Source organism: Sinocyclocheilus anshuiensis, unplaced genomic scaffold, assembly GCF_001515605.1.
Source record: "Sinocyclocheilus anshuiensis isolate Anshui unplaced genomic scaffold, SAMN03320099.WGS_v1.1 scaffold507, whole genome shotgun sequence".
In the NCBI taxonomy this organism is placed as follows: domain Eukaryota; kingdom Metazoa; phylum Chordata; class Actinopteri; order Cypriniformes; family Cyprinidae; genus Sinocyclocheilus; species Sinocyclocheilus anshuiensis.
This window is the reverse complement of record NW_015551034.1, coordinates 550,327-561,821: the sequence shown is the minus strand read 5'-3', so window position 1 is coordinate 561,821 and position 11,495 is coordinate 550,327. Positions and strand designations below refer to the sequence as shown.

Here is an 11,495-nt window from a genome sequence, read left to right as displayed (position 1 = left end):
CCTTTCGGGCTTGAACTGATGGTAAAACTAACTACATTATTAACTGTCTTGATATTTACTTTGAAAGCTGAAGCTGCGATTATGGTAAGGGGCGTTACATTTCCGACGCGTGCTTGTGGTGTTCGGCCGATCACAATGCACTGGGTCAGCTGGCCAATCAGAGCAGACTGCGCTTGTCAAAGGAGGGGGCTTTGTTGAAAACGACGCGTTTGAGAGAGGCCCTACAATAATGTACAGTATTTGAAAAATAATGTGTTTTTTGAACATTAAAGCATGTCAACATATTCTGTTACACCAAATACACAAAATAATGATCTTTAAAATAGCATCATATGACCCCTTTAAATTATATAAAAAAAGAAAAATTGTAATATAAATAGCGATTAGAAATTCGATTAATTGTGCAGCCCTAGGGTGAGTAAATCATTGGGCCATTTTCATTTTTGGGTGAACTGTGCCTTTAATATGCTGTCTATGCTCTGTGTCAGCTTTATCTAAATGTATATGTGTGTGTTCATATAGAGTGAGCTGCATAAGAACTGCTCTCATGTGATGGAGGCGCCTACAGAGAGCAGCAGCAGTCAGCAGCCTGTACTCCACCCAGAACTAGACTGCAGCTGGAAACCATTCGGTAAGATTTAGATCTTATACTATATTATATTTATAGCAGTATGTGTTTCTGTCACTTTCAGCCAGTGCATTAAATATTTGGCATCTCTGTTTTTCTGTCCCTATAGACAGAAATAACTATAAGCAGCTGCTTGGAGCAATGGATTACTCTTTCCTGTGTGCTTACGCCATAGGCATGTATCTCAGGTAAGAACAGATACAAAACACTTAAATATTGATGGATTTGCACTAAAATGGCTTAAAAAGTGGAGGGATTTTCAGAAATCTAGAAATGAAAATTCTGTCATTTACTCGCCAATTAATGTCATTCCAAACCCATAAAACACAAATGAAGATATTTTAATGAACCCTGAGAGATGTCTATTCCACCAAAGCATTCAGTATGTTTACATGGACAAAAATATTCAGATTTTAACATGATTAAGACAATACTCTGATTAAGAATCTACCATGTAAACAGATTTTTGATTACCTTAATCAGGCTAAAGTCATACTTGAAGTATACAGAAATCGAATTAAGACATGTGGAATATTCCTATTTTAGTCGCATTACTGAAGTGCAGTATAGACATGCACACCCCTTAATCGCACTATTATCGTCGTGTAGGACTTTTCGCCGCATTTTGCGACAGGATACACACACGCCAGTGCTCAACCGTTTGAGGGCAAACAAAAGAGCATGGCTTCAACACCGCCATCGTCTGTTTGCACGTATAGCATGACAAATAATTATCTGCACTTGAAGCTTTCGTAAAATTAAAAATGAAACATCCAAAACTGTATATGGCATCATAAACGCAGACGAACTATATGTTTATACGTGAAATTCTGGAGGGGATGTCTGATTTCGTCATGTGGGGACGTAATATAACATGTAAAACGGGAAGATGAAAGGAATATTCTAAAAGCAACTCATGTAAACACCTTAATCATAATATTGACTTATTTAGAATAAGGTAAATAATTAGATTACTTATGTCCATGTAAACGTAGTCATTGATGCTTTAAAAAGTTAATAAAGACATTGTTAAAGTAAACAATTCAAGTCTGATTCAATTTAGGCTTTTATTTGCATATAAATATTGATACATAGGGCAATCAAATATGTTAAATGGACACTCAAGCATGTCTTTAAGAACTTTATAAAGGTTTAGTGTAATGGACATTCCAGTTTTTATTTAAAATATTTTTATTTGTGTTTCGAAGATGAATGAAAGTTATATGGATTGAGAACGACTTGAGGGTCAGTAAATTATGACAGAATTTTCATATTTAGGTGAGCTAACCTTTTGCTATAAACAAGTCATGTTTTCTACTTTGTTTTTCATTCAGTTCATTTGAGAAATAATGAGTTTTGATGTAATTTTTTACTAAAATATTTTAATACATAAAAATGCCTCAAATTATTAAATCAAGTTTTGAATAGACTTGCTGAACAGTTTGAACTAACTCCCCAAAATGAAATGTTTACTTTTTGTTGCTAACATTCTTAATACAACCTTTTCAGTGGAATAATTGGAGAGCGTTTGCCCATTCGCCTGTACCTGACTGTGGGCATGTTGACCAGTGGTCTTTTCACCTGTCTGTTTGGACTGGGATACATCTATGACATCCATAGCCTGGGCTTCTATATATTTGTTCAGGTGGGTGTCATACAAAAGCAGTCTCTTATGGTCATCAAGACTGTATTTATTTGATCACAAATACAGTAGAAACAGTAATATAGTGAGATTGCTGCAATTTTCTGTGTGAATATATTTTAAAATGTAATTTATTCCTGTGATGCAACGTGAATTACTCCAGTCTTCAGTGTCACATGATTCTTTAGAAATCATTCTAATATTTTCATTAAGCAGTACCTCTTATTTTTTTGTGTGTAGGTGGCCAATGGTTTAGTTCAGACCACTGGTTGGCCTAGTGTTGTGACTTGCATTGGCAACTGGTTTGGCAAGGGAAGGTAAGAAGCATTGCACTTTCCACTAACATTATACTCGATAAAACATAAATGTAAAAATTGATAAAACAACTCTAATCGATAACACCGCTTTAAACATGAGCATTCGGTGTTTTCATTTGCTCAGAATGCTTGAGATGAAGCAATGCTTATCCTGTTAGTTGCTCTTTTTTATACACTTCAATTATAACAGATCTGTGATTACCACCCAAATAAATGTTGCATACGTGTTGTGGTGTCAGGAGAGGCCTCATCATGGGTCTGTGGAACTCTCACACATCAGTGGGCAACATTCTGGGCTCTTTGATCGCTGGATATTATGTCTCCTCTAACTGGGGTCTGTCCTTCATCGTCCCCGGAGTTATCATCGCTGCTATGGGAGTCATCTGCTTCCTCTTTCTAATAGAGCGTAAATGAATATGTCTTCTTTCTTATTTATTTGTGCAAATGTATCTGGGTGAAAAATTGTCTCAAAGTGGTTGATGGGTTTTGATGCGAATGCTTCTGCATCTCCAGACCCTAATGATCTGAGGATTGCCAGTACACAGAGCTCAGCTTCAAGCAATCAGGTTAGTCCACCATTTATTTAGTTTCATTTCCAGTCATATTGGCATTCAAGAATATAATGAATGTATACTCTATTGTGAAATTTGGGTCAGTAAATTATTATTTTTTTTTTTTGTAAAATTGATAATGATACTTGATAGCAAATCAGCATATTAGAATGATTCTGAAGGATCATGTGACACTGAAGACTGGAGTAATGATGCTGAAAATTCAGCTTTATATCACAGGAATAATATATTCAAACAGAAAACCGTTGTTTTAAATTGAAAAACTATTTCACAATATTATACTGGATTTTTGATCAAATAAATGCAGCTTTGGTGAGCATAAGATAATTCTTTCAAAAACATTAAAAAAAAACTTAACAACCCCAAACTTTTGAACAGTAGTATTAGTATATGCCTTTAAGGCTTTGTTCATACTGTACACAAATCCGATGTGGGTTTCCAATCCAGTCTCTCAGGAATGATAGGTCTGCTCTGTAATTTTGCTGGCGAATTAATCTAATTAGTTTTTTAGACAGGCCTGTCAATACTCATTCCAAAAAAAAAGAAAAAATCAATCAATGTGGTTTGTATTGGGCTTGTAAATATCAGATTTCATGTGGTTTTTGCTGTTCAGGTGACAAAAACAAAACTAGTTTGTATCAGATATGCAGAAAAATTATATTTTTGCAATATATCTAAACAAAACCTGAGAGAGAGTCAGAGTCTGTGTGTTAATGTCTTTTCCCAGCGGCCTGAGGAAAAGATTGGTTTTGATAACATGACGCACTCATGCTCAACAGCAGTCGCTATGACAACGACACTGTGAGTCTCAGTAGAGCGTGAGGTGCTCTTCTAACACAGGCAGAGTTCACATTTCTGAAACGCTTCATCAGATTGATTTGATTCAGGAGGAGTGGCTAATCAGGAGTAACAGAGACGTTAGGGATGGAGGAAGGGGGTGACAGCAGGAGCAAATGTAGATTGATGCCTCTTTTCCTCATTTTGACTGTGGAGGAGGAATTAATCAAATTCAAGAGAAACTTCAAACACTTTTTTTTTTTTCAGCTTGCCGCTGCATAATTCTTGATTCTCTGTCATTGTTTACGCTAATACCTCTTGGTTTGCTTCTAAAGCATCCTTAAATATTCATAGCGATTAATTAATTGCAATTTAGGAGGTGTTACGCCACAGTATTTTTGTCTACCCCTCTAGAGTGAATTGGGAATTGGGTCAATGATACTAGCACCAGATGAACTTATTGGAAATATATGCAAATATTTAGCATTTAGATATATAATATATTGGTAGTTGACATAGACATGGACACAAAACCTTTTTTTTTTTGTTTTCTAACAGGTGTTTAATGAAATCTTTTCATTCTGTAACTTGTCGCCATTTTATTAAGTTCCTCACCACTTTTACTCAACTTTTTGATATCACCTGTTTTTTTCAGGGTATGACAAATACATATTTAAAAGCTGAAATATTCATTTTCTTATTTTTTTTAATTATAATGTAAACATTTATTATTTAATAGTTGTTAAATGGATGTTTGCATATATTATGAAGGACCAAACAGGAAGTAATTATATTAAGTCTGAGCTTGTTTGGCTTAGTTAAATATAAAAAGCTTCAATATGCCTGATCAAATGTATTAATATATATTCAGGGTTTATTATAACTATATTTTCAGATTTTCATGAATTTATAAATGCATGGTTTGATTTCGATTTATATATTCAGATTTGTATCTGCATATTAAGACTTATAACTATATATTTGTACTTAATTATATGTTCAAAATAATTTCTTTATATTCAAAATGTATAAATGTTTGGATTTAGTTTTATAAATTCTGTTTTGTATCTATTCAGTTTGTGATTATATATTTGGATTTACATTCATATTAAGAATTCTAACTATATTCAGTATTTATAAATAAATATTCATTTTTTTTATAACCATTGCCTATTTGGCCCTTCATAATGTCTAATTAAATAAATTAATTACTAAATAAAGGGAGGAAAAATGTCATGAAATGTCATTTCAACTACCCATGTGTCCTGTGTTATCATGATAATAAAATAAAATTAATATAACAAATAAATGCAGAATATATCCTGTCTATGCATTGCTCTTTTTTTTGTCAATGTGACATGAACTCTTATGTTTTTCATCAGAAGCTTAATAAAAACTGGAATGGTGTGAATGGACATAAAGACCTTTACTTGCAGTACAAGCCAGGAGCTAAAGCACAGGTTTGTCCACCTCACTGTCTCACTGTGTATTTTTCTATCCGTCACTCCTTTAGAAGTATTAATTGAGATATTTTACTGTCCTGTCTGCTGTGGTTGTTAGAGCTGGGACACAGAGCTTCTGCTGGGACAGGAGAGTATTGGAGTGTGTGTTCCTGTGCAGCAGGTGGTGGTGGTGAAGAGCGAGGCCGAACCGTCAGCCATCAGCTTCATGGGAGCTTTGCGCATTCCTGTGAGTGCGGCCCATCCGTCTGTCCATCACTCAGCGTGCGTTACAGCGTCACTGAAGTTTCTCCTGCTGTGTGTTTGCAGGGAGTGGTGGAGTTCTCTCTTTGTCTGCTGTTTGCCAAGTTGGTCAGTTATACCTTCCTCTTCTGGCTTCCCCTCTACATCACTAAAACAGGTAACTCGCAACATTTAATATGAGATCTCATAATTTCTGTGATATTGTGACCACAAATGCTTGATTTCTGTAGTTCTCCTGATGTAGTTTTTTTTTTTTTTTTGGTATGGTGGTGAAAGGGATAGTTCATCCAAAAATGAAAATTGGACATAGTGGTGTATTAGAGGTAAAAAATGATATAAATACTGTTTGGATTTGTCTGTGCATGTTTTTTTTACTCATAGATTTTGTTACCATTGCCATGCATTATAAGACTGATAGACTGCAACGGTTGGACTTAAAAATCATCAAATGTGTTCTACTGAAGAAATAAAGTCACCTACATCTTGGATGCCCTGGGGGTAAGCAGATAAACATCAAATTTTCATTTTTGGATGAACTATCCCTTTAAGGAATAGTTCACCCCCCCCTCAGGCCATTCAATATGTAATATGCAGATTAGTTTGTTTCTTCATCAGAACAGATTTAGAGAAATTTAGCATTGTATCACTTGCTCACCAGTGGATCCTCTGCAGTGAATGGGTGCCGTCAGAATAAGAGTCCAATATGTATATGTAAATATGAGTCCTCTATCCATAATATTGCTTTCTCCAGTAAAAAAAAGTCATCTCGTCTGAATCAGGAGAGAAATATGCACAGATAAAGCTCTGTTTACAAGTGAAAACAGTCTAAAACAGTTCTAAACGAATATGTTCGTTTGGATTTTGATGTGAGAGAACAACAGGAGATGGACTTTTTCTCTGGTCTAGTTATTTTGGATTACGGGCTCATATTTTGGTCAGAAGCATTGGTTTAAGGTTAAAATGCCTTAATGATGGATTTGTTTCTTACAAACAATGCAGTGTTTCACTTCACAAGACATAAATTGATGCCTCAATCTAGGGCTGGGCCAGAATATTCGATTATTCGAATATCTGTTCGGTGGGTTGGCATTAGCTTTTCAATTTTGATATTCGACTATTCTTTTTTTTTTTTTTTTTTCGAACACCTGGCATCCCCCGCGAAACAGTTCTCATTCAGTCTGTCATGATTCAGTTCATCTGGAAGAGAAGACAAAACTGACCCCCACCGTCGTTTTTGATTTTTTTAATGTAATAAAAATAATTTAGTTCAGTAAAAGAACAGACACTACAATTAAAAACTGAGCACGGCTGCTCAATGCAGCATGCCGAACAGACAGTTACATCACAGATCAGATTTCATTTATCCAGTGAGGAGAGTAAGTCGAGCTGACTGACAAGAAGAGTGAGGTGAGACAGACAAGACGATGGCGGATGATTTAGTTTCGAAACGAAATGCAAAAGCGCCTGTTTGGCAGTATTTTGGATTTCGAAAAAGCCTGTTGACTTTTACCGTTTATCTAAGGTGATTTTGGAAGTTTTTTTTAAACATTTGTTTCTTATTTAATTGGTTCCACAGTGTTTGCTGATTTTTACTTTATTTAAACTTTGTGTAATTAATTTATTTTATTTGACATCAAGGTGTATGCCGTGCCTCCAAGCTTTCTTATTTGTTTTGCTAATAAACTTTCTATGTTTCTTATTTATTTGGTTATATATTATACATGTTTACTTATTTCCAGTTTTGTATACCTATTTAAACTTTTTGTAAGTTATTTGTGATTTTATATTAGGCATGGCCTGCCATATAGCATGGAGTATTTTTATTTGTTTTGTTAATAAAAGTTCTCTGTTTTATATATAGGCTAAAGTGAGTTTGACGTTGTATTTTGTTGTTGCATTCAAGCAATTGACGCCGAATTGCCGCTAATTCGATTTTAAGCTATTTAAAAGCAAAAGAAAGCGAGGAAAAGAGGGAAAATTCAAACAAACTAAAAACCAACAATTGCTTTATGCCGAATTGCCGCTATTTGAAAGTGAAAGTAAAATGTGCACGCCGCTTTTGCAAGCTATTTAAAAGCGAGGAAAAGAGGAAACGCCCCTGCCCCCACGGTGATGTCACGCGTCGATTAACCGGTGGGAACATTTCCTCACCGTCACAACCCTATTCTTGACATAATAAAAATGCAAATAGACAGACAGACACACAGAGATTCCTGCCTTTAATAGAGAGAAGAATATGTTCAGCACCCTCCCTCCGAAACTTCGAATATTCGGTGTTGATTACTACCGAAGCTTCAAAGCTCAAAAAATGGTATTCGGACCAGTCCTACCTCAATCTGGCGACACCCATTCACTGCAGCGTTTCCATTGGTGAGCAAGTGATATAAGGCTAAATTTTTCAAGATATGTTCCGATGAAGAAACAAACTCATCTTGGATGTCCTGAGGATGAGTACATTTTTCAGCAATTTTTCATTTTTAGTGAACTATTTCTTTAATATAGCACGGTGTCTAAGATGTATTTCCTGTTTCTCAGCTCACCTTGATGCCAAGAAAGCTGGAGACCTTTCAACTCTGTTTGATGTGGGAGGCATTGTTGGTATGTAGATTTATCAGTCCTGTTTTTTTTTTTTTAATGTTTAGTATTTGGGGTGGGCATTAATAGTTGATATACACATCTGTGACCACTCATCGGTTGCTTTCTTTAATAATGAAATAAATTGTGACGTGTCGTCATAAAACCCCTATACTAACAAGTTCTTCCTAATCTTGACTTGTTTGGGACACGTCCTACCTTGTATTTTCATATTAATCCATGTTTCTTTATCACGCAAATATTTAAATGGCATAAAACTGTTCTGTCCACTGCTAACCAAGCAAAACTATCTACTGTTATCAACACTACTATTCATAGGTTTGGCTTTAATAAGATTTTTTTAGTATTTAATTCAGTAAGGATGTATTCAATTAAGCAAAAGTGACAGTAAAGACGTTTATAATATTACAAAAGATGGTAGTCTGTGACAATCAAACTCGTTTGTCTACCTCATGTTTACATAGAAGTGCTATGATAAAGCAGTGCAGAGTAATGCAAAATCAAATCACGACCCCTAAGTATTTCTGTGTTTGTGTGTGTGTGTAGGAGGGATCCTGGCTGGAGTGCTCTCTGATAAGTTGGGAAAGAGGGCCACCACTTGTGCTGTGATGCTTCTGCTGGCTGCGCCCACAGTATGTCATTTTGCTGATCAAATACAGGAAGCTTGTGCATTTAAAGGCTCTTTGCTGTGTCACCATTGACAGTGGTTTGTGTATGTGTGTGTGTTTTTAATAGCTCTACGGCTTCTCTATGATGAGTCAGTTTGGCCTGGGTCCCACTATTGGTAAGACATCCAATCCTAATGTTGCCTTTCAGCGTTACATAAGAGCTTTTGACCGCCATTGCTTTGATTCAAATGAGAGAACTAATGAGATTAACAGTGGACAGCTGGTGCCAACTTTTATGTGTTGTTATATTCTTATTCTTAGTATTAATTATATGGTCTGATGTTTGTATGTTATTTGCTATGAAGGCATGCTGCTGGTGTGTGGTGGTTTAGTCAACGGACCATACGCTCTCATCACAACCGCTGTCTCTGCTGACTTGGTGAGTGTCTGTCTGCCTTTTATCAGGTCTAGTGTGTGTTTGCGCTATCATAAGCTTATTCTTCTGTCTGATGCTGTTTTTCTCTGATGTATTATTTGATATTTTTAGGGCACACACAAGAGTCTGAAGGGCAATGCTAGGGCTCTGTCTACAGTGACAGCTATTATAGACGGCACTGGATCTGTTGGTAAGAGCATTATAATTCTCATATCTCCCGACACTCATTGAGGTTTTATTGTGGCGCTGTGTCATGCAGAGCTGAGAGAGGTCACTCTTGCACCTTTCATCTTCTGCAGGTGCTGCTGTGGGACCTTTGTTGGCAGGGCTGCTGTCAGCACGAGGCTGGGATCAGGTCTTTTACATGCTCATGACTGCAGACTTCTTAGCACTGTTGGTGAGTTGAAATAGATGCCGACTGCATTATTGTTAATTGTATGTTTCTTTGTTTTTTTCCGAAAAACCTATATGCAGCTTTTCCCATACAGATTCTAGAGACTATTAAAGGGATAGTTCACCCAAAAATGAAAATTCTGTCATTAATTACTCACCCTCATGTTGTTCCAAACCCGTAAGACCTTCGTTCATCTTCAGAACACAAATTAAGATATTTTTAATGAATTCTGAGAGCTCTCTGACCCCGCATAGACAGCAAGGTTACTACCACTTTGAATAAAGTAGTTATTTTTGTTTTCTTTGCACACAAAGTATTCTTGTAGCTTCGTAAAATTACGGTTGAACCCCTGATGTCACATGGATTATTTTACCGATCTCCTTGCGACGTTTCTGGACCTTGATCGTGGTAGTAACCTTGCTGTCTATGGGAGGGTCAGAGAGCTCTTGGATTTAATCAAAAATATCTTAATTTGTGTTCTGAAGATGAACGAAGGTCTTACGGGTTTGGAATGACATGAGGGTGAGTAATTAATGACAGAATTTTCATTTTTGGGTGAACTATCCCTTTAAGCTCCTAAAAAAATAAAAAAACACCATAAAAGTAGTCCATCCACCTCATGTACATTTCAAGACTTCTGAAGTCATACAATCTTAGAAACAGGCTGAAATTTCAGTCGTTTTTCTCAAATCTTATTCTCCGTCCTGCATTTTCAAATGACTTACATTTTGGTCTGTTTCTCACACATAGTTGGTATTAGTATCTAGTTTCAGAAGACTTCCAGACAAGTGCTTCTCAACCAGGAATCTGGGACCCACTAGGGGGCCTCAACACACTTCTAAAGGACTTCTAAAACAAGCTTTAGATAACCTAAAGTAGCTAAAAATATAGATTTAGGATGACACATTTCTTATTTTATTTGTTAGCTGCCATTATTATTTAAAGAAACAGGATTCTCATGGTCATATGATGGAATTTTAAAAGTGTGATTTGATGGAATTTTAAAAGTTTGATTTCTATACTGTATACATTTTTTTAAATATATAATGAATATACATTTTCTAGTTATGTTAAGTTCTTTTGTGGATTCAAATTCATTTCAGAAACCCACAAATCACAAAGGACTAGGAAAGACGTATATTTATTAGTAATAAAAACCCAGAAGAACATTCAGTTATTAAAACTTCTAGAATTGAAAATGAGCAGCTTTGTCAATACAACAGAAGTACCAGATATATCTTATTCGTAATGCTTATGGGTTTTTGGGCCTTTTTGGACAGAAGCTATTACTATTAATTGTAGTATGAGAACATAGTATAGAAACTAGTTTTACTTCCCCGTAGGGAAACAGGTTTTGCGGTGAAGTTTAACAACACAGTGTATATTTAAAGGGTTAGTTCACCCAAAAAATGAAAATTAGGCTGCGTTTTACTCACCCCCGAGGCATCCTAGGTGTATATGACTTTCTTCTTTCAGATGAATCCAGTCGGAGTTATATAAAAAATTGTCTTTGATCTTTCAAGCTGTTTAATGCCACTCAGCGGGTGTTGCATTGCTTCAGTCCAAAAGAAGTTCAATAAAAAGCGCCCATCCATTAAAAAAAAGTGTCTCACATGGCTCCGGGGGCTGAACAAAGGCCTCCTGTAGCGAATCGATGCGTTTTTGTAAGAAAAACATCCATATACAAAATGTAATAATCACTTTAATGTAGCTTGCGCCAATAGTTGTACACGGAAGCAGCTCCGGGCAGATGACGTATGAGGTCAGTGCTGCGCATGCGCCGGTGAATCTCGTGAAAACCAACGTTTGTTTACAGGATCAAA

At 36.0% G+C, this 11,495-nt stretch overlaps 1 protein-coding gene across 1 annotated transcript in view; it reads left to right on the top strand.

Moving 5' to 3' along the window:
- The window catches only part of slc37a1 (solute carrier family 37 member 1), a 20,943-nt gene that overhangs the window by 4,096 nt on the left and 5,352 nt on the right, over nucleotides 1–11,495 (top strand). Inside the window, exons 3-17 of the mRNA XM_016450813.1 lie at nucleotides 523–631; nucleotides 738–816; nucleotides 2,138–2,273; nucleotides 2,511–2,587; nucleotides 2,827–2,993; nucleotides 3,101–3,153; nucleotides 5,319–5,396; nucleotides 5,497–5,625; nucleotides 5,706–5,796; nucleotides 8,175–8,237; nucleotides 8,781–8,866; nucleotides 8,970–9,018; nucleotides 9,208–9,281; nucleotides 9,390–9,468; nucleotides 9,578–9,675. Of these exons, the coding sequence (XP_016306299.1) occupies nucleotides 523–631; nucleotides 738–816; nucleotides 2,138–2,273; nucleotides 2,511–2,587; nucleotides 2,827–2,993; nucleotides 3,101–3,153; nucleotides 5,319–5,396; nucleotides 5,497–5,625; nucleotides 5,706–5,796; nucleotides 8,175–8,237; nucleotides 8,781–8,866; nucleotides 8,970–9,018; nucleotides 9,208–9,281; nucleotides 9,390–9,468; nucleotides 9,578–9,675 (1,368 nt within the window). The remainder of the gene's footprint in view (nucleotides 1–522; nucleotides 632–737; nucleotides 817–2,137; nucleotides 2,274–2,510; nucleotides 2,588–2,826; nucleotides 2,994–3,100; nucleotides 3,154–5,318; nucleotides 5,397–5,496; nucleotides 5,626–5,705; nucleotides 5,797–8,174; nucleotides 8,238–8,780; nucleotides 8,867–8,969; nucleotides 9,019–9,207; nucleotides 9,282–9,389; nucleotides 9,469–9,577; nucleotides 9,676–11,495) is intronic.